Source organism: Ailuropoda melanoleuca, chromosome 4 (assembly GCF_002007445.2).
Source record: "Ailuropoda melanoleuca isolate Jingjing chromosome 4, ASM200744v2, whole genome shotgun sequence".
Lineage (NCBI taxonomy): Eukaryota > Metazoa > Chordata > Mammalia > Carnivora > Ursidae > Ailuropoda > Ailuropoda melanoleuca.
Window position 1 is genome coordinate 137915287 of NC_048221.1, and position 23433 is coordinate 137938719.

At 42.8% G+C, this 23433-nt stretch overlaps 1 protein-coding gene across 4 annotated transcripts in view; it reads right to left on the reverse strand.

Moving 5' to 3' along the window:
- The window catches only part of CPSF3 (cleavage and polyadenylation specific factor 3), a 47289-nt gene that overhangs the window by 4548 nt on the left and 19308 nt on the right, over positions 1-23433 (reverse strand). For all 4 annotated transcript variants that reach the window (XM_002923231.4, XM_034659940.1, XM_034659941.1 and 1 more), the window contains 10 exons: positions 20688-20863; positions 19546-19704; positions 18585-18731; positions 14849-15001; positions 13131-13239; positions 11927-12025; positions 10635-10729; positions 8848-8935; positions 3954-4023; positions 345-441 (listed from right to left, as the gene is read on the reverse strand). In XM_002923231.4, coding sequence (XP_002923277.1) covers positions 345-441; positions 3954-4023; positions 8848-8935; positions 10635-10729; positions 11927-12025; positions 13131-13239; positions 14849-15001; positions 18585-18731; positions 19546-19704; positions 20688-20863 — 1193 coding nt within the window. The remainder of the gene's footprint in view (positions 1-344; positions 442-3953; positions 4024-8847; positions 8936-10634; positions 10730-11926; positions 12026-13130; positions 13240-14848; positions 15002-18584; positions 18732-19545; positions 19705-20687; positions 20864-23433) is intronic.

The following is a 23433-nucleotide window of genomic DNA, read 5'->3' on the forward strand; positions in this document are numbered from 1 at the left end:
CGAGAACACTCAGGAAAGGACGGGGAAGAAGCAAGAACATGGGGTGCCTGACCGGCTCGTCGGAAGAGCAGCTGACTCTTGATCTCAGGGTCATGAGTTCGAGCCCCACACTAGGTGTAGAGATTAACTAAAAAAATAAATAAGCTTAAAAAAAAAAAAAGAAAAAGCAGGAATGTGTAACTTTACATAAAATAACATAAACACAGCCTGTAAAAAGCAAATGTAGGGAAAAAAAACTGAAAGGCCAAAATGCAAAAGTGAGCTGTCTGGTGTAAGACCAGAGATTACTTTTGTTTTCACTTTCTTTCCCAAATGTCCTGAAGTGGGAAGGAGCAGCTACGTACCCGTGTCTCCAAGTTTATATTAGCAGTTTTCCCGTCCACTGTGACACTGAGAACAGAACCATCTTTTACACTGACACAGTCTTCTCCAAATATGTCCCTTAAGGTAAACAAAGACGCAATATTAGTGCAGAATGCAATAACAAGTAAGTCAAGTATACTTTCATATATTGGGGGAAAATAACATTGACGATAACCCCTAGTTCCGAAGTAGAATATTTCTATCTATACTTCTATCTATTCCTGAGATGTCCTTAATGTAACTTCACATATTTTATTAATTTTATAAAATGGGTAAAGTACACAGCTATCATTTAGTAAGACTGTTTTCTTCAGGGGCGCCTGGCTGGCTCAGTCAATAGAGCGTGTGACTCGATCTCAGGGCCATGAGTCCGAGCCCCACGTTGGGCCGAGAGCTTACTTAAAACAAGAATGCTTTCTCCGTAGGGCGCCTGGGTGGCACAGCGGTTAAGCATCTGCCTTTGGCTCAGGGCGTGATCCCAGCATTGTGGGATCGAGCCCCACATCAGGCTCCTCTGCTATGAGCCTGCTTCTTCCTCTCCCACTCCCCCTGCTTGTATTCCCTCTCTCGCTGGCTATCTCTATCTCTGTCAAATAAATAAAATCTTAAAAAAAAAAAATAGTTTAAAAAAAAAATGCTTTCTCCAGCGGGGACTGTGCTATGCACTTTACAAACATGATCTTCACTTACAATAATTTTAGTAAGAAGCAATTTTAGTAAGAAACCCTTTACACAGGAGGAAAACAAGACGCAGGGAAGGGATCTGCTCGCAGCCCCGTGGCTGGCAGGCAGGCAGCGGAGCTGGTATTGAAACGCAGGCATCTCCAGTGAACGGCCAAGCCCCTCGCTCTCTGCTCCTCCGAATCAATTTCAAATGCCTGCTTTGAGTTAAACTNGTTTAAAAAAAATGCTTTCTCCAGCGGGCACTGTGCTATGCACTTTACAAACATGATCTTCACTTACAATAATTTTATTAAGAAGCAATTTTAGTAAGAAGCCCTTTACACAGGAGGAAAACAAGACGCAGGGAAGGGATCTGCTCGCAGCCCCGTGGCTGGCAGGCAGCGGAGCTGGTATTGAAACGCATCCAGTGAACGGCCAAGCCCCTCGCTCTCTGCTCCTCCGAATCAATTTCAAATGCCTGCTTTGAGTTAAACTCTCTTCACTGAGCATCTGCTATGTGCCCTCTTCTTAGGGACGAAAGTCACTAAGACACTGCGTCTGTCACTGAGAAGCTAGAGTTTAATCATTGATTTCCACGTCCGTCCGCATCAGTTACACAGGCACCTGCAAGCAGCAGGCTGCACACAGGCGGGAAAGGGCAGCCCCTGCCAGGCAAGCACTGAGGCCACGGAGGGCTGTGGGGCGGGGCGGCGGCCAGCCGCCAACTCTTCCAGAACGTTAATGGTAATAAATACGTTGGAATAAACTTGGCTGGGTAACCTAGGACTAAGGAAAACCGCTGTAGTTTAACTATAGAAATATATTCAAAAGGCAGGGAAAAATGTTTCATGTTCATGTCATCAATTATTGGTTTGATTAAAGAAACCAATAAATTTACCCCTATACAATCCTAAGGATTTACACACCTGGAGTTTTTAGATTATGATCAACCTGGGAAGTCTAAACACTCAGTATGTCACGGTCACGAGGTGAATGTAAGCTTTGGCTCTTTAGTCCTATTTCTGTTTCTCACAGTTCAAGTGTGTGTGTGTGTGTGTGGAAGGGTGAGAAAGAGGGACAGGATGGTAGGTCAGGGGAAGCAAGCCTGGGGAGAGGAGGGCGGGAGGGGCGGCTGGCCCTGCGCGCTTCCCTCTGGTGCCACCGACGGGGGAGGCTGAGCTGGTCCAGAGCAACACCGGTTCACTCTCCCCCGAAGCTTCTGGCAACAGTGCTGCCCAACCACACAGCTGTTCTAGTCACGTGCCCCGCAGGACCAGCAGGGCATGGACACCTGCCTTCTGTGGAAGCACTTTTTAACCTGAACTCCCGGGAGGGGCTGCAGGGGACGGGGGTCTCACCCGTCGACATCAAAGATAAAAGCGTGTGTGGCTGCGTGTGTATTCTCCCTCCTGCGTTAAGTCCCATAGTCTCACCCGACTGTCCCAGGCGTCCAAGATCTCAAATGAGCAGGACCCTCAGGCTGGCAGGTCAGACTCTCAGAAACTGCAGAGTGCAGCCTCTGCAGACAGAGTCGGGGACGGGGGCTTCTCTGACTGCGGGGGGGGGGGGGTTGGTGGATGGGACCACGAACTGCACCTGCTGCCTTTGGAATGGCACTGCTTGTCCTTGTCCCTGCCCCTGTCCCCACCCTGAGAGCTGCTTTCCAGTCAGTACGACAGGGATGCTTTTTAAAATCAAAATGGCAACACTGAGAACGTTCTTCTGAAGACGTGTGGCAGCTTCTTCTAGCAAGGTCACCCCTGAAAGCCTATCCATTTTTTCAAAGCTACTAACTGGCTGCTTAAAAGATTATCAGTGAGGAATTTGGGGGAAAGGAAGGAACAGAAATGTTAACATAAAACCTCCAAACATGCAGAGTGCCTTCTTTTGTTAAGATGTTAGTCAAGTAACTTTCGATTTAAAAGTAGAGGCAGTTAGGGGCACCTGGGTGGCTCAGCCGTTAAGCGTCTGCCTTCAGCTCAGGGAGTGATCCCAGGGACCTGGGATCGAGCCCCGCACTGGGCTCCCTGCTCTGCTGGGAGCCTGCTTCTTCCTCTCCCACTCCCCCTGCGTGTGTTCCCTCTCTCACTAGCTGTCTCTCTGTCAAATAAATAAATAAAATCTTTAAAAAAAAATAGAGGCAGTTAATAAAAGTGGAAAAAAAAAAGTAGAAGCAGTCCCTTACTTAACAAGAATTTGTGATACTACGTTCAAGGCACTGTGCTAGACGTGGAAATTATAAAACTAAATTCAAATCTTTTAACTTTCCTTTTCTTGGCATAATACATAGCTTAAATGGTGGTTATCCACTACGACGCAAGTTACTATTTTATCTAGAAAAAAATACCCAAATCAGTATTTTAAAAAATTTTTTTATTTTAAGTAGGCTCCACACCCATTGAGGGGCTTGAACTCATGACCTTGAGATCAAGAGTCACATGATCCACCAACTGAGCCAGCCAGAAGCCCCCCAAAATCAGTCTTAAAAAGTACTTGAGATAAGGGGAAAGACCTAATATCTAGTGTTTAGAAAAATACTCAGTTTAAAGGTAATTCATAGTTTACAGACTTACTGAGAAGAGTCCAGAAGAAAACCATTCTTAATTCAAAATTCACATTTAAGGAGAATATATATGTAAGTCTTGAAGGCCTAGTAACACCAGGTGAAGAGTTTAGTACTTGTCCTTAGTAATGATGTACCAATGTTAGTGGACTATGCCAGACATGGCTAGCCAAGGTCACTGGTACTTGGAACCAGCTAGAGTGTTAGCTGGAAAGATGCGATTCAAACCACTTTACAGATACAAACACAGACATCCAGAGTGGTGAAGTGACCCGTCTGAGCCCCACGGCCATCAGGAAGCCCGAACTAAACCCCGGCCTCCCCTCGCCACCCCCTGTGGGGCAGTAATGGGGACAGCACTTACTGGAGCATGATCTCCAGCCTCTTGCTGTAAACGTGCATTTCTAATTTTTTAGAAACCTTCTGTACCGCACCTGGGGAAAAAGCAACAGAGATCAATTTCCAAATTCTTATTTAAAATAGTCCCCGAGTCAATCATCAGAACCCAGTTACTGATAAGATAAGGTGATCAACTATGGAATCCTTCAAGTGACAAACCAACCATCCATCTGCGAGGCAAACGGTTATTCCCATCACTTTACCTGTGGTTCTTGTTAAATACAGAACCACAAAATGACACGTAAGATCACTTTTTATTTGTAATGTTCCTCAAACTTTTCCGCATTTCATGTATGAGCGGAAGTGAACTTGTAACTCCAGGAGTCCGGGGGGCACGACCAGGCTTAGAGATCTCTGAAGCTTCTGTTTTACCTAAAACATTATATAACTTTTGCATTCTACTATATATAATGCACCTATAGTGATTTTAATAAAATTACTATTTAAAATCATGTACCTGTTAGATTACTTAGCTTCCCCTTCCCAAAACACAGTAATCTGACGGTTTGGGAAGACGATCTGGAGTTTCAAGTGTGGCCCGGGACATCAGTCAGTGCCTCCCAGCCCATCACCAGCGGCAAAACTGTGCAGAACTGTCTGGCAGCTCCCCGAAAAGTGCACCATTCAGTTACCATATGACCCAGCAATTCTGCTCCCAGGGAAGTGAAAACATACATCTACACAAAAACTTGTCCATGAATGCCGAGAGCAACATTATCCATGACAACCAAATGGTAGAAACAACCCCAATGTCTATCAACTAATAGATGGAGAGACAAAAGGATGTATATCCATACAATGGAAAATTATTTCACCATGAGAACGAATGAAGTCCTGATTCACGCGACAACGTGGATGGAACCTGAAAGCATTATGCTAAGTCAAAGAAGCCAGGCACAAAAAACCGTGCATTATGATTCCATTTTTATGAAAGGTCCAGAAGAGGTAAATCCAGAGAGAAAGCGGGAGAAGGAAAAGTAAGTAGACTGGTGGCTGTCTTGACTGGGGGCTCACAGCTAAAGAATATGATGTTTCTTTGTGGAGTGATGTGTTTCCAAGTTGATTGCAGTGAGCCTACTCTGTCGTTTCTCCTAAATTATTCTATAAGTCAGACCACAGTTACTCTGATTGCTTTTAATTTATGAGGCTTTTCCCTTCTTTTTAAAGGTATACAACATGATACTTTAATATTTGTATACACAGCGAAACGACCACAAGAAGTGCAGTTAAACCATCACAACATACAGTCGCAAAAGGTTTTTTTTCCCTTATGGTAAAATAAATAGTTTGAGTTTTAACTGAATATACAACGAACCAGATGCCAGCCAAGAAAGCTATATAATAAATCTTTTTACTTTAATTATAATCATTCTGTTAAGTATTAAACAAACAGTTAGGTGTAAAATCTCATAAAATACATTAAAAAATATCTAAGCTATGAAACTATTAAAAGAAACTTTCCAAACTCAACATGTGAGTGCCCACATATGCATATCTGCCTGTTTATCACTAATATTCATGACAAACTCCTCAGATACACGAGATTAGGTATGGATGATGTGAAATCAGTTCCTAGGTACACCTGCCCCTAGCAGGTGTGTGTGTCGAGACACGGACGTGCTGAAAACAGGTGCAGGTCAAACAGAAGAACGTAATGGAATAGGAGAACATAAAATAATACATTTTGAAAATGCTTAAGCTTGGCTGTGTGTCCTCGAGAACAGGGGGATACAGAAATTGAAGTTGGGGCTAACCACACACAGATACAAACACAAGCTGTGTTTCCAGAATCCAGACCCAAGTCTCAGCAGGCTGAGAAATGAAAAGGGAGTGAAATACTAGCAAAGAAGAATCAGCCTGTTCACAGAAGGTGCGTCTAGAATAGGCCTGGCCAACTTCTGTAAATGGCCCGATCGTGTCTGAGGCTTGCTGAGCCACGTGATCTCTGCTGCAGCAGCTCAGAGAGCAGCAGCGGACGGCATGGAGACAAACGGGCATTGCCATGTTTCAATAAAACTACAAAAACAGGTGGACGGCTGGACTTGGCTTGTGGGCCCTGGTTGGTGACTCTGCTCTAAAAAGTTCAAATACCAAGTCCGGATAGGAGAAAGTCAATTCGTTACACAATCCATGTACAGAATGAACGTCCTCCACCTCCCAACGCGGAGCAAAAGAGAAGAGGGCGTGTGTCCGTCCTCATGATATTTTTCATCTTCTGAAGGAGCAAGTCCTGCTTGTTAAAAACCCTGTCACTTCGCCCCATGGGTGACAGCTTTCCAGGCTAATGTAGCACAAACACTCCCTGGGTCACTGTCTTCTCTCTTTGAAATTCACGGTGTCTGCTTTCTCTCACTCTCTGTATCTAACCCAGCAGGAAGGACTGCGGGTTTAACCTTCAACATCATCTCCAGAACCCAAGCACTTTCTGCCACCTCCCACCCACACGGCCCACCTCCCAGCGGCGCGGTCACAAAAGCTCCGACTGAAACACCTGCTTTCTTACTTGCCCTTCCAGTATCCTCTCAACGAGCACCAGCACGACCCTTTAAAAACCTTACAACGTAACCCACTTCGCTCAGACTACAAGTCCAAAATCCTTAAAATGGTCCATAAAACCCTACACGTCTGCTCCGCTCCAAACCCTCCAAAGCTGCGCCAGCGCCCCCTAGAGTCTCAGCTCCCAGAGGGGAACGAGCTGCTGTGTTCACTGCTGTGCTCTGAGCGCCTAAGAATAACACGTGCCCAACAGAAGGTGCTCGATAAATATTTGTCAAATCAATGTTAGCTATGCAAGCTCCTCGTTACTCTAGAAGAACAGAATCTCCTTTTCTGAACACAACACAAAGCAGGGCAGAACTGGGGAATGCAGGGCAGCTAATTCAGCAGAAATATTAACTCACGGAAAAACCCTCTTCTAACCTGTCTGCAATGAATCCCTGTGACGTGCCCAGAGGCTAACCAGAGGAAGCAATGTTTACATTGTTATTAAAAGTGGATCACTAATAATATCATAGCCATCGTTAATTCCACCAGCACAGATCAGAGTAAAGGTGCACTTTGTGGACCAGAGCACTAAGAGAAATGCGCAGTATAAAGTCAGGCCCGTCTATGGCAGCTCACGCGCTCCTTCCTGGTCGACACAGACAGGACATATTTGGTGATTATCTGTTTCTGTTTTCCAGCACAGTCCCTAAGCGGCGGCTTTGTCACCACTGCAGATGGCACCTGGACAACACAGCTGACAGTCTCAGGCCCAACACGCCCATAACCCCTGCCCCATCACACAGCGTGGAACTGAGCTCAGGGTGGCTAAGACGTGAACAGTCCTGAAGACTCCCCAGCATCCTAACCGGCCTAGAAACACACCATTTTTGCATAGAAGTCTCCTTTTTCAGAAAACAACACAAATATCTGACAAAAACACTGACATCAGGTGATTATATCACAAGACAGACTTCATTTTACAAAAGGGTCATCAAAATGCAGTGAACAGAAAGGAGTCCAGGAGGTTAAAGCAATTCAATTCTGAGCATCTGATCTGAACTGAACGAACCAAGATACACAGGGAAGGCCGGCTGTGTTCTCAGGGAAGCGGACATCGATCCTGAAGCGTGTGCCCACTCAGAGCTCTGGGTTTGAGCCTTTCCTTCTTGTTCTCTGCCCTTCACACCGTCGTTCACGTCACTGCCCCTCACCGCGCCACCACTCACTGGTTGTGACGTCTGCACAAGGAAGGTCTTCCTTCCCACACCCCTCCCCCCCCCCACCCCCTGCCCTGTGCTTTGTCCTTTATATTTTTATCACCTAAGATAAGAAAAATGCAAAACAGGAAAATAAGAAAAACCTGACAACTGCCTTTGGAGCTGTTCTGCCAGGCGTGTACTTTTGCACTCGGGGGCACAGACGGAGTGAGCATCCCAGGAGAACCCAGGGTCTGCCGTGACCCATGGCTCGTGCAGAGGCACAGCTCCCTCCGCTACGCCACACGCACACAGGGGTGTGCATTCCCCACCAGTTAATCCAACTAACACAAGCCATCAGCAGTGCCCAGATGAACATTTTTACAATTTTTTTACTATTACTCAAAACAATTTCAAACACCGTACCTCAGATGAATAATTTAGATTTGTCTAGGTATTTATTCGTTTTATTATATAGATGCGGTCAGTTACAAGACAATGGATTATTAAGTATCCAGAAAAATGTTTTTTCCTCTTGCAATCAAGGACTACCTACTTGTTTATTTTTTGTAATTTCAAAAGAGAACCGTTCTCTCAGAGGACAAGACCTGGTACCATGAGAAGGGTAAAGGCTGGGAGGCTTCCCCGAATTCTTCAAGGGCTACCTTCCATGCCAATGCAATGTTACACTGAATTATGTATGAGCTAGGATGCAACTGTAAAGAAATCACACAGATATCTTCACTAGTGTCTTCTCTGACTGAAAATGGCTACTTAGAAAAGAAAACATAAAGTGACTGCAAAATTGCCCTAAGGGGAGATTCCATTCTGTTCAACGGGTTTTACTGAACACCAATAGGGCCGCCAATTTTCTTATTAGACATGCTGGCTCAATTCAGCAGTATTTTGGAATTTCTGATTAAATTGTTTTTGAGAGGACCGTGACTAAGGAATTTTATCTTAGTGTTCATGGCAACCAGATTTTTGGCAACAGCACAAATAAAGACCCAGGACAAGAACTAAAATATGAGTAACACGCATTGTTATGCACATATTGTATCTTGAAGGCCACCAGCGTGGAATAAGCAGATTTCAAGTTCTAGGATTCTGTCTTCTGCTTTTTAGTTCACAGACTATGGGAGAAGTGAAAGAATTGACAAAAATGCAATCATTCTGTACCTTTCCTTATTTTCGGGTTGGACTGGACTTCCAGTATCACAGTTGTTACTGTATCTGCATACATATCATTGGAAGGGTTCGCCAGCCACTGCGAAGAAAAAGGCAGAATTGGGAAGGTGGGAATAGGGCCGACCACAAAAACCATGAACGCTACCCGCTCATCCAGGGACCGTACGTACGGGACTTCATTCCGTGCATTTTCACTGACATTAACTGTTTCCTAAGATTAGCAATACTGGACTTCTCTAAGATGTACTGAGTGCTTCCTTCGTGGCAAGGGCTTTACGGGCAACCCCCTGCTTGATCCTCAGGACACCTTCACTTACACAGGTCACTTGTCTGAGCTCACGCAGCAGTAACTCGGTACTGGGATCAAATGCAGACCCTTGAGAACCATGTAGGGCAGTATTTTTAAACACTTCCTTTTGTTTCCCACATGAAGCCTAGGACCCCCTTGCCCCCGCACATGCCCAGGGCTCCAAGACAGTTTCCCTCATGTGCCAGGTGAGGGTGGGACCAGGTGAATTATTTCAGAAACAAGTGCCTTTCCTAATGTGTCAGGGGCACCTGGGGGGCTCAGTCAATTGCATGTCTGACTCTTGATTTCAGTTCAGGTTGTGGTCTTGGGGTTGTGAGATCGAGCCCCGCACATGGGCTCTGCGCTCAAGATTCTTTCCCTTTGCCCCTCTCCCAGCTTGTGCACGCACGTTCTCTCTTCCCCACTCTCTAAAAGAATAGGTTAAAATCTTTAAAGAAAAAAAAAAAAAGAGTAACGTATAAGAACAGAACAGCGGACCATCTAGATGGGTAATTTACATAGGATTCTACCTTGAGGCAGAGAAAGAAATGAGGTACCTCCCTGGATTATTTTAGTTCCCTTTGAAAGTTCTTCTTTGAACTTAACAGACGCCAAGTTATCAAAATCAACCACCAAATTAATTTGGTGTCTGAGTCCCAAATTCTACCAGTAGGAATTTAAAATTCTAGTAATAGGAACTACACTCAATGGTTTCTAGCCTTTGTGTATCTGGGTTATCTTAATATTGCTTATTTGAATTTTCAAAATTCCACTCTCTTAAGAGCACTTTGTGTCAAGGTTGTTTCATTTATAACAGAATTTGATTTTTATCTTGAGAATGTTGGATCTTTTTTTTTCTTTAAAAAGATTTTATTTATTTGACAGAGAGAGAGAGAGAGCACAAGTAGGCAGAGTGGCAGGCAGAGGGAGAGGGAGAAGCAGGCTCTCTGCTGAGCAGGGAGCCCAACGTGGGGCTTGATCCCAGGACCCCAGGATCATGACCTGAGCCGAAGGCAGTTGCTTAACGGACTGTTGGATCTTCTGATATAACTGAAGACATCCACGGCTATCACAAAATTAGTTGAGACTTCTCATATGAAACCTATATTCACTACACATACTAAATATTTAGCCTTAATTTTAGTTTCATTTCTTTTCTTTTTAACTAGGTTCCACATCCAGTGTGGAGCCCAATGCGGGGCTTGAATTCACAACCCTGAGATCAAAACCTGAGCTGAGATCAAGAGTTGGAGGCTCAATGGACTGAACCACCCAGGTGCCCTTAGTATTAGTTTCTGTGTTATCGGAACTATGTAGAAAATGCCCAGCTATGTCATATGTAAAGCTGATTTGGGCAAGAAAAATATGTACACACACACACACACATATATATTTTTCCGGATTGAGAAGAAACAAATTTTCTCTACAATTATATGTGAAGTCTTAAATTTTTTCCCCCTCCTTGTTAAGGCAAATGATGTTATCTTACTTCTAATACCACCATTCCTGGCTCCTGTATGACAGTAATATTTTTGAATACTTTCAGAGCAGGTTTTTCTTGAATTTCTAATTCTTCCACATCACCTGAAAAAAAGAATATCAAGATGTATATAATTTTCTGATAATCTTCTAGAGGCATCATTATTCCTTTGTTTATAGAAACAGCTGAAATAAATTTGATACACAATGAAAAATTTAATTTAGTTACTCACTTGTGTAGTCAGATTTCAAATAACTAAGTCAGTTTTATGTGAATGGCTTAAAGCAACTGAAAGATCTCAACATGTATTAAAAAAAATTCATATAACAAGGCAGGACTTACCTTGGACCTTCAACATTTTATCAGTTACAAACTTTGGTGATTGTCAAACACATCTGTGTTTGTATAAGAGATTTAGCATTAGCATCTTAAAATTTAACATGAGGTTAGTTAACTATTGCCAACTAGTCAGTTCTGTCTTCTGTCTTCATAGGATTCATCTGTCTACAGAAATATTCTGTTGTATAAGCGGAGACTTTTCTGGTCCTCCCAGGAACCTCTTAATTAAGGGTTAATTCAGACATATTTTATTAACTGTGTTATGACCTATAATTCTAATATGAGGATCTGAAGTAAAAAAAAAGAAAGACTTTCATTCTACTGGTTTATTTTATAGTTGCGTTGTGCTATTTGAGTTATGAAGAGCACATTAATAGAAAGTGTAGTTTGTTATTCAAAGTGTTCTTGTAAAACCTGCCGTGTAGACTGGTACTGATGGAACCAGAAAGCTTATTTTCTGAATAACTTGGATTTTAAACACAAGGAGCAAAGATTACTGATATTTTCAGCATGTTCAGTGGATCAAGGANGAGAGGGAACACAAGCAGGGGGAGTGGGAGAGGAAGAAGCAGGCTCATAGCGGAAGAGCCTGATGTGGGGCTCGATCCCATAACGCCGGGATCACGCCCTGAGCCGAAGGCAGCCGCCTAACCGCTGTGCCACCCAGGCGCCCCTANAGAAAGCTTATTTTCTGAATAACTTGGATTTTAAACACAAGGAGCAAAGATTACTGATATTTTCAGCATGTTCAGTGGATCAAGGATAAAGAAGGCGGCATTAAAAAAAATTCAGAAGCACTTTCAAAAATTCACCTAAAGCTTTTAACATGTCCAAGTGAAGTGCAAATAAAATCTGTGCAAATTCTGAGATAATTACCCAAATTAAATAATATCCTTTCCCAGATAAATGTATCTTACTCAAAAACAGAAAACAATTAGGTGCATTTTAATAAATATACGCACCTGTCAATTTCTGAAGCTGGTAATAGAGCAAATTAAAAGGACCAGTATAGGGAATGGCTTGGGTCTGTTTCACAGTGCTCATGGCCAAGTCAGTATAATCTGAAGAGGAAATTAGAATAAATACACTTAAAGTAACAATACTAGTTGCACAAAATACAATCTGCAAACACATACAGGGGTAGAGGGAAGTTAAGGCAAGGTAAACAAGCACACGTTTTTCAGAAAGCATATAAGGTACTCCTTAATTTGTTCCCACCCTACATTTTCCCCTTCACTCCCTACGCCCACCCCTGCTCTCCGACTAGCTAGCTTATGCTTTCACCTGTAGGACAGCTGCCTCACCGACCTGAAAACATCCGGTCCCTGCAGGTCTCAAGCCAGTACACCAGCTGTCCTTTGCTTTCTTCTGAGCTTAGCCACTCCTGACAAGCCTTCACCACCCGGCACCAGTGCTACCTGGTCTACAAAACCTTTCCCGACTTCTCTATGCTTGCTCTCTCCTCACATACTTAGGGTCTTCTCTGTGTCACTTGTCAGCACGGTGACTAGCTCTGGACAAGAACGCTTCTCTCACGAGGCAGCTTTCCGGGGCTGGGGCTGTGCTCTGTAGCGCATCTTTGGTCCTCCAGCACCCGGCACAGGGCCTGGCCCAGAGTAGGACTGCACTCACCGCTGAAGAGGGGCACAAGTTACAGTCCACTGCGTGATGCGCTAAAGCCGACTGCTGGCCCAGCTCACAGATGAATACCTGAACGCTTTTCCTTGTCCTTTCGTAAAGCACTCACTATATGCGTAAAACTGAGCATGGTTATTTAAGATAACACCATATTCACTGCAAAAGTAATGGTGGCCCAGCATTTACACAGGCACACAACATAAAGGCCCAGCAAGTGATGTAAAAGTCTAGGTCATAAAGATCAAAATGTGTGTGCGGGGGGTCCAAGGTTACTCCACTGTGAAAGGCAGAAAACAGGCTTGTCAAGGGTCAGCAGGAGTGGTCAACCCATCTTAGAGGTGAACTTATGTTCCCAATTAAGAAAAAAGTTCTTTCACAAAGAATTCAAACATTTAAATAGTTCAAGTAAGATTTTTCCCGATAAAGTTATGTACGTTATTAAAATTTGGCCATTAGGAAGAAAAGTTTGCACAGATTTTCCTTCAATGTGAAAATCAATTTATATTTGACAATTAATAATATACTTACTGGAGAGGTCACAAGGAGAAAGTATGTGATAATTAAAGTTTCTTTTAACAAGTATTCCTGAGACCCGCTGGCCTTGTTCTGGTTTTTTGTCTGCTAAAAAGCCCATGACCTAATAAAAAGAAAAAAAAAAAAGGAGGAGGAGGAAATAGAATTTTGGAAAATGCAATTATTCAGATACTCAATCATAATGATGACCATCAGGCATCTGAAATCAAAAGTTGGCACGCTTAACTGACTGTGCCACTCAGGCACTCCTCTAGTTAAAAACTTTTTAAATGCTGCATTCTATATTTCTTGAAGGTTTATAATGCATAATGGCCTAATAAACTCTGGGGGCACCTGGGTGGCTCAGTTGGTTAAGTGTCTGCCTTTGGCTCAGGTCATGATTCCAGGGTCCTGGGATCGAGTCCCACATCGGGCTCTCTGCTCAGTGAGGAGCCTGCTTCTCCCTCTCCCTCTGTTACTCCCCTTGCTCGTGTGCTTGCTCTGTGTCAAATAAATAAATAAAATCTTAAATAAATAAAAATAAAATAAAAACTCTGAAAACTCCTGCTGTAAAGAAATCAGCTTAATTTTGTTCAACTCCACTTCTTCTAAATTGTCTGACTGTAAAATTGTCCCCCCTCCCCAAATCTCAAACAGCAGAGTTTGGGACATTTAATTCTTAGATTCCTAACTGAATACATTTTTCTATAGGTACAAGGTTGCTCTCACTGAAGTGGCCACTGGAAAGTTTTGTGAACAGGAGTTAATTCAAGAGTAAATACAACCATCTGTCCTTTTTTGGCAACAAAAGCCTCACATCTTAACTTTTGCTGACTTTTTTTCCTCTCAAACTCAACCACAAGGAAGGATATTCACCAATTAGCCTTCTCATATCTGGCTCATTATATACTAAAAGAACTGCTGTAAAGTTGCTCGTTAATACATGTCTGATATTTAAAACTTCAGATGAATCACTAAAAAGTTTCCCTTAGAAGTACCTTTAAAAAAAATCTTAATAGGAGGCACAAATGCACATAACTTACAGCATCTCTCTAAAACCTCAGGTAAGATTTTTAACTCTTTTAGTTTTAAATTCTGAAAATACTATATTTCAACATCAAAATGGACAAATGTTCGTAAGTTCCATCATACCACATGTATGTTTAAACACATGAGCCTATCTTCAGATTCTTCGGGAGAAGGACCAGTGGACATAATACTGTATTGGGTGTAGTAATAAAACAGTATTTGAGGATATCTGTTTCTTCTCAGACACAGGGAGGAAAAGGAAGTGGAGATGTGGATTACAAAGCTATCAAATTCAAAAAACTTCCTATGTGAAGAAATGAATTAGTAGGACCAGAAGAAGACCTAAAGAAGCATACGGATGAAATTCTTATACAATACTAAGACAGAAATCACCATTAAGGATACTATCTTGCGCTGATGAAAAGAAGTCTACATTTTTAAGAAGTATACACTTCCCTTTAGAAAAGACGTGGATAAGATTAGAAACCTCAGGGGCACCTGGGTGGCACAGCGGTTGAGCATCTGCCTTTGGCTCAGGGAGTGATCCCAGCGTTATGGGATCGAGCCCCACATCAGGCTTCTCCGATGGGAGCCTGCTTCTTCCTCTCCCACTCCCCCCTGCTCATGTTCCCTCACTGTCTCTCTCTCTGTCAAATAAATAAATAAAATCTTAAAAAAAAAAATTAGAAACCTCAACCTTTTACCTTGGCTAGCTTTTCTCCTCTGAAATTCAAGGTCACAGCTTCTGTATTCCGAGGATTATGAACCTCTATGTGAACTTCATCGTTGTCCTCATATTCTCGAATCAGGGCTGCTTTCAATCTGGCCATTTCGTTCTGTTCTCCATGGACTAAAATCTACATAGAATGAATTGTAAGAGAGCACAGGGAAACAGCCTGAGTTTGGCTTAATGATGGCCCCTATCTGACTTCGATATGTGAAAGAGACATATACTTGACATTATTAAACTTAACGACTTTGAAGGACCTCTCATCAATCAAACATGTACAGTTATTTTCATTCTGTTTGGCTTTAAAAATCCTGAAGTGGAACTATTTTTAAGACAGAGTAAAGACACTTCTAGTTCAGGTCTTGCCGCTAGTGAGATATACCACTTTACGGAAGCTAGGCTTCTTCTAGACTTCTGTGCTCAACTGTAAAGGGCTGCACCACGTGCCTTCTGTAGCCTCCGCCAGCTTTAGGAGTGGGATTCTTGTATGAAACCACCGCTACTCTTACGAATGCAGAAAACACCCACAGTTTTCTTTAGGTTTCTTAATACAAGACTTTCCAAAGAAGCTTTTTATGGGGGAAGCAAAAGACTTCTGGTATTTTCTTCCATTTATTATAGTAATACCAAACAAACTAGTTTGGAACCAAATGAAACTGCCTTTGAGGGGTATTTACAACAACTGTATTAGATGCCAGTCTCTTTCTATTCACTTCTATAATCTGTATTTAACAAGACAGATCAATCTTAACCTACATACTCCTGGCAGATGATTTCTTGCCTGAGCTCACAGAAGCCTAGCTAGCATCACTACTAGGCAGAGGCACACGGCCTAGTAAAGAGCCCTGGCGTTGAGGCCTGGCTGCTCAAGCACTTTTTAGCTGTGTCAACTTGGGCAAGTTACTTAACATCTCCGTTTTCTCATCTACAAAGAGTTGTTGGTTGTAAGGAGTAAGCAAGTTGATAACGTGTAAATCAGAGTACAGGGCGCCTGGCTGGCTCAGTCGGTAGAGCATGCGACTCTTGAGCTCGGGGTTTTAAGTTCGAGCCCCATGGCAGGTGTAGAGATTACTTAAAACGTGAGTACAGTAGCCGGCACATGGTAAGAAATAAATGCTGTTACTTACTGTTACCTCTAACACTACTGTTATACTATCACGCAAATACACTTGTGCTGACCTGGTTATTGAAGGAACGTAAGCATCGAGTTCAATCCAGGAATTTAAACTGTCAGCAGAGAGAGAGCCTGGAGAGCAATGAAATGGGACTGAGGATGAGGCGGGGAGAGCCGAGAGAAAGGGCAATACAACACTTCCTCCCTGGCTTTAACCTGTGGGAGCACTTCCATGAACCACCTGCACTAGAGAACCCCTGTGAGGAGCCTGCACTGAGAACTTCAATAGTTCACGGAGATAAAAGCAGGCGAGGGATTTTTCTCCACCCAAGACCCTGCTTATTGAGAAAGGGCCACTGGCAAATCCCTGTGAGGACTCCCAGGGCAGAAGGAACTCAAAAATTAACAGCAGAGCGCACGGAAGGACACTCAACATCATTAGTCATTAGGGAAGTGAGAATCAAAACCACAATGAGATAGTGCTTCACGCTTACGAGGAATGGCTGTAATTACAAAGCGGCAAACAAGTGCTGGCGAGGATGCGGAGAAATCAGAATGCTGGTGCCCTGCTGGGGGAACGCAGAATGGTGCAGCCACTATGGAAAGTTGAGTGACTCCTCCAAAAGTTAACAGAATGGCCCAACGATCCGGTGAGGCCACTCCTCAGTATATACGCTAAAGAAGTGAGAACAGGGACTCACACAGATACTTAGAGCTCAGTGCTCACCGCAGCACCCAGATACTGAGGGCATGGGTGTGGTCTATACATGCAACAGAATGTTGTTGACCCACACGCAGGAAGGGAGTTCTGACACGTGCTACAATATGGAAGGACCTTGAACACATTCTGTTAAGTGCTGTAGGATTTCACTGATGCGTAATACCTAGGCCAGGCAAATTCAGAGACAGAAAGTAAACTGGAGGTTACCTGGGCTGGGGAGGAGGAAATGGGGAATTTTTGCTTAATATTGAGGTACAGTTTCTGTTTGGGGTGATGAAAAAGTCTGGGAACAGGGCATGGTGATGGTTGCACAACACTGTGAATGTGATTCATGCCGTGGAACTGTACACTTAAAAATGGTTAAAAATTGCAACTTCTGGGGATCCCTCCTACATTGTTGGTGGGAATGCAAGTTGGTACAGCCACTCTGGAAAACAGTGTGGAGGTCCCTTAAAAAAGTTAAAAATTGAACTACCCTATGACCCAGCCATTGCACTACTGGGTGTTTACCCCAAAGATACAGACGTAGTAAAGAGAAGGGCCATATGCACCCCAATGTTCATAGCTGCATTGTCCACAATAGCCAAATCATGGAAGGAGCCGAGATGCCCTTCAACAGATGACTGGATTAAGAAGCTGTGGTCCATATATACAATGGAATATTACTCAGCTATCAGAAAGAACGAATTCTCAACATTTGCTGCAACATGGACGGCACTGGAGGAGATAATGCTAAGTGAAATAAGTCAAGCAGAGAAAGACAATTATCATATGATTTCTCTCATCTATGGAACATAAGAACTAGGATGATCGGTAGGGGAAGAAAGGGATAAAGAAAAGGGGGGTAATCAGAAGGGGGAATGAAACATGAGAGACTATGGACTATGAGAAACAAACTGAAGACTTCAGAGGGGAGGGGGTGGGGGAATGGGATAGACTGGTGATGGGTAGTAAGGAGGGCACGTATTGCATGGTGCACTGGGTGTTATACGCAACTAAAAGCATCGAACTTTGCATCGGAATCCGGGGATGTACTGTATGGTGACTAACATAATATAATAATAAAATAAAAAATTTAAAAAAAAATTGCAACTTCTAAGTTATATATATTTTATCACAATGAAAAAAATTTAAGGGAAAAAAAAAACTAACAAAACGCTATCTCTTCTGAACTACTTTTCAATAAATCTAGAAAGGGCCCTTCATCTGTTTCCTACCCACACACATTCCCCGAGTGTTCTGTTGATTAAAAATACACATTTTTTTTTTAGCTTTTCCCTCTTATTACCTCCCCAATCCCACCAAAATAGAATTGCTATTTTCATATTACATGAAGCTTAAAAATATAAACAAATCACATCAGTAAGGAGTTATATGATTTCATATCTATTTGGATCTTTAATTTTTACTATTATATGATTTGTCTTTCTCTTCTTTCATATTATTAAGCATTTACTCCATGCCAGGCACCATATTACATGCTTTAGACCCATGTTCTCTTGTCCCTTCCTCATAATCACCTTATGAGGTAGTATTATCCCTATTTACAAATGGGGCATAAAGACGTTAAGTCACTTGCCCAGGGTTACCCAGCAACTAAGGGATGGAGCTGGGAGTCAAAACAAGCAGTCACAGGCAAAGCCTGTGCTCTTAAGTTACTGGGGAGGCTGCAGAAAATGACAGGAGGGGCACTGGAGTTGGGGTTGGGGGATCTGATGAGGGACCTTGGGTAAATGGAGACACAGCTTGCCTAACTCAGAGGGGAGCTGCAAAGGTCAGGTCCAAGTGTTTGCAGAAACACTCTGCGAAAAGGGCTACCTTTCTTGGGTATGTTTTCTTCCCCTTTTATATTATAAATCAAATTCATAGACTAACCACATGAGGCGGTTTCAAAGCACGAATAAATTCACTGGTTTGCTGGTAATCTGTGTGAGCAGAGAAAGAAATGTAATCAACAGACATTTTCAGTGGTAACTTCTGTCCAGACATGGTAGTGATTTCTTCTGGCTCAGACATGATATGCTGTTAAAACAAAACAAAACAAAACAAAAATAAAAGAAACAAAACAAATAAACTATCCAATCAGAAAAGAAAAGGTACATTTTCTATTTGTTAATGCAGCCAAAACCTCTTACATTAAACTTGGGACCTTTAGCACAAAATGCATTCTAACAATGGACTTAGTAAATATTAAATACTTATTTTCTTGGTCGAGCAAATATTTAATCAGGAAAGTAAGCAGGTTAACTAAAATCCAATGTACTTGGAGTACTGGAAGTGGCAATTGTAACTTATGACCAGAATGGCAAACTTGGGATTCCCAGCTATTCTCCTGCTCTAAAAAGTCACTTTTCAGACAGACGTGTTTCTGTTCTGGAAATCTATTTTGAATACACAGCCAACATTGTCTGTGTGACTTAGAGAATACGCAAAAATAATAAAAAACGGTCGAAATGGGGAATCATAACGTATTTTTAAAAATAAGACAAGTTCTAGAAGGAGGAGGTAAGAGGACATGATGCTTGGATGTTTAGAAACTGCTTCTAGAGCTCTGCATGCATTTCCTACCATGTGTACATCCCTAAGAGTTAACATCAACCATTGTGTATCAACAGGAAGATGGGCAATCAACCCAAACACCTTGTGACTTTTCAAGAGAACACACATTGGCAAACTTCTTCTTCAGTGAATGAGGGTATCCATGTTTTTACGTTTGTCTCAAATAGGTTCCTTTCCATGGTTTTTACTGCGACCAGATGGGTGCTTCTCAGGCTTTAATGTGCCACCTTGGCAATTCTCATTAGGAATAACACGGTGGTCTAAGACCATGGCTGACCTTGGCAAGTGTCCCTTCCACACAGTACCCTGCTATAATGACACCGTTCCTCTTATCTGTGCACCAGCTTTCAAAGAGCTCTCTGGATAAGCCACTCTGCATCATGCCTGGGGAGGCCATGACAACGCTGGGACCAATGTCATCAAAATGATCCATGCTCTAAGAGGGGAAAAAGGAATGGTAAAGGCATTTTGAGTACCAGGGTTTGGCAAGGCAGTCCTCGTTTTTAAATAACAAAAAGCTAGGTAAAAAGATCAATCACACTACTGAAAGGGCCTTGATGAGACTAGTAAAACATTTTAAGTCCAATTTCTAAGTTTCTAAACAATTTAGGTTAGGAATGAAAGGAGAACAAAGTGAGAAAAGGCAGTTAGTTCACACTGATCTTTTAAATCTCCTACTGGTATTAATGGGCTATTAGGACCATTTTCATTGCTACATAGGGGGGCAAGAAAAAAGTAAGTGTCAAATGGCTTTCTATCCACCCAAGATAGAACTCCGAAAGAATTTTCCTGCTCACAATGGCCTTGTGTGCTTCATGAATATTTTGAGCTGGCCTAGAAATCTAACCAAAAAGCTCAACATTGTTTCTAGGGAAAACTTGGCTCTAATTCTTAAAAATTAACTTAAAAAATAATACTTTATGAGTAGAGCCCATTTATAACTGGAAGATGACTTATAACTTGAATTATTTGGGCTATCATTTATTGAGATGAAAGCATTAGTTTTAAGAAAACAAGATTTTTCTAAAACTATTTTTTTAACTAAAGAAAATCAGATTTTATTGTTTGTTGAATGCTCTACAAAAGTAAAGTTTTCATACATGGAATCTGCAGTGGGAATAAAAAAGATGATTAGGTTTGAGTATATTTTTCTCATCAGGATTTCCTGTTACTATGGCAGAGAGACCCAACTAATCAGCAGCAGTAAATACTGAGAATGTACGCAGACTTGGAACAAGGGGCAAAATTTGTTTAAGCAGGAAAGAATGCCAGTTGCTAGATTTTTGTTTTCCTGTAGAAAAACGGTGCCTGCTAGAGAGACAGCGAGACCTCAGCAAGGACTGGGCCTCGGAATCAATGGCAGGCAGCTGTGAGCGCCACTGACTCATCTGTGTTTACGGGTCCTTCCTCAGCACTCACCTTGAGGTTACTAATATGCTTGAAAACAAAGGGATTATTGATGTTGATCTGTTTGCGGATTTTGTCATTCATGGCATTTACATACGTCTGGTACACTGCCATGCACTTCTTGGCCAAAGATGACGCGTAGTATATGGGAATATCATGGAGTTCTGGGTGATTCTGCCAGTACTCATCTAGAAAGATTTTATAAGAAACAAATTTCATTTTGTTATGTGGGGTAAACAGCTCAAATAACAGATGAATTTTAAGAAATTCACACAACCAAGAAATAAAGCATAGAGCTGTGTATATACAAAACTATATGTCTACAAATGACTAATTTATGTGTTAACAGCAAAGATATCAACGTTTGAAACCCCCTGGAGTGTTAGAAATACAATCTGTAATTACAAGCACACAACAATCTGTTCAACATGTCAGCTATGTCTGCAGTAATTACTACCCTGGTTAAGGGTAAACCACATTTAAGACACTGCTGTGCACAGGGATGGAAAGCCGGGGGTGGGGGTGCCAGTCTTGGACCTTGGATATTTTCATCGAGGCCATCTCCTCTCTCAGGTCCCTTCCAGTCCCTTCCGCAGTAGGCCTCATCCTCGTGGCTCTGTACCTGGCAGGCTTCTCACCGGGCTTGGCCGTGCCTGCCGACACTCAGGTAACAGTGAGTGGGTACTCCTTCCTGGGACGCATTCCTAGTGGATCTTGCCTCCTGCCCTCAGCAGGGTCCCTCTTCCACACTGGCTTACCACTTTAAATGAACAGTCTGGGGATACCAATACCTTCCAGTACATTCTGTCTTGCTTTAGTCAGTCAGCTTGCTCTCAGCTACTTGTGATCGAGGCTCTAGCTCCTGCCCCTTGGTTTCCCTAGCGGCCCTGCAGCTTGGAGGCAGGGATGGCTAGTGGCAGGAGCAGCGGCTGCCATTTCCGGGGCAGGCTGAGCAGGGCTCACATAGGGTGTCTGCGACCACAGAGAGCACAGGCCACAACTTACAAAAGGAATGGAGGCTCAGAAATACCAAATTCCTTGTCCAAGATGCAAGATCACAGATCGAATGTGGGCAGCTAGGATTCGATACCCACAGGTGGTCCCAGCTCTGGGACGCAGCCTCTGGTTGGAAAGGCTGCTCCTTCATTCAACACACGTTGGTCCCCCTTGTGCTTTAGCTCCAGTGTAAGGCGTGGAGGCTATCGTGGGGCAGTGGGAGGGACTTCTAGCTTTCAAGGCTTCCTGGCTAGGCCCTGGCAAGGCTAACATTTTTTTTCAAATTAAAATACAACTGACATAAGATATTCTATCAGTTTCAGGTGCACATCATAGTGATTTGATATTTTTATACACTACAAAATGATCCCCATGGTAAGCCTAGCTGCCATCTGTCACCAAAGTTATTACAATACCACTAACTATATTCCCTATGCTTACATTTCTGGAACGTCTTTATCATCTAACTGGAAGTTTGTACATCTTAATCTCCACCTATTTCACTCCACCCCCAAAGCCCTCCCACGTCTGGTAACCAGCAGTTTGTTTCCTGTATCTATGAGCTTGTTTCTGTTTGGTTTGTTAGATCATTTGTTTTGTTTTTTAGATTCCACGTGTAAGTGAAGTCATCCACTCTTTCTCTCTGACTTATTTCGCTGCCTAATACCCTTTAGGTCCACGCATGTTGCAAATGGCAAGATACTTCTGTTTTATGGCAGAGTAATACCCTCCACTGTCTACACCACATCTTCATTAACATCCATCCATCAGTGAACACTTAGGTCATCTCCATGTCTTGGCTTTGTAAATAATGTTGCAATGAACACAGGGGTGCACATATGTCTTTACATTGATGTTTTCATTTTCTCTGATAAAAACCCAGAGGCAGGACTGCTGGATTGTAGGGTATTTCTATTTTTTTATTTTTTGAGGAGACGCCATACTGTTTTTCACAGTGGCTGCACAAATTTACATTCCCACCAACAGTGCACCATGGTTCACTTTTCACCACATCCTCAGCAACATTTATCATTTTTGGGGGGGTCATTTTGGTAATAGCCAATCTGGCAGGTGTGAGGTGGTATCTCACCCGTGGTTCTAATTTGCGTTTCCCTTGATGATGAGTGATGCTGAGAATCTTTTCATGTGCCTGTGGGCCATCTGGATGTCTTCTGTGGAAAAATGTTCCTTCCAGTCCTCTGCCCATTTTTTTAATCAGGTTGTTTTTTGATTTTAAGTTGTGTACGTTCTTATATATTTTGGTTATTAACCCTTAATCAGATGTATGATTTGCAAATATCTTCTCCCATTCGGCAGGTTGCCTTTTCGTTTTGTTAATATAGTTTAGAGTTCAAGAAAATTAGCCTGGTTCTAATTTTTTTTTTTAAAGATTTTATTTATTAATGTGACAGAGAGCCAGCGAGAGAGGGAACATAGCAGAGGAGTGGGAGAGGAAGAAGCAGGCTCCCAGCGGAGGAGACCGATGTGGGACTCGATCCCGGAACACCGGGATCACGCCCTGAGCCGAAGGCAGACGCTTAACAACTGCGCTACCCAGGCACCCAAGAAAATTAGCCTGGTTCTAATTTAAACTTACAAAATAAAAACTTTTTTCTAAATACTAGTGCATGACCTGCGCCTTGGGTAGCGCAGTCGTTAAGCGTCTGCCTTCGGCTCAGGGCGTGATCCCGGTGTTCCGGGATCGAGTCCCACATCGGGCTCCTCCGCTGGGAGCCTGCTTCTTCCTCTCCCACTCCTCTGC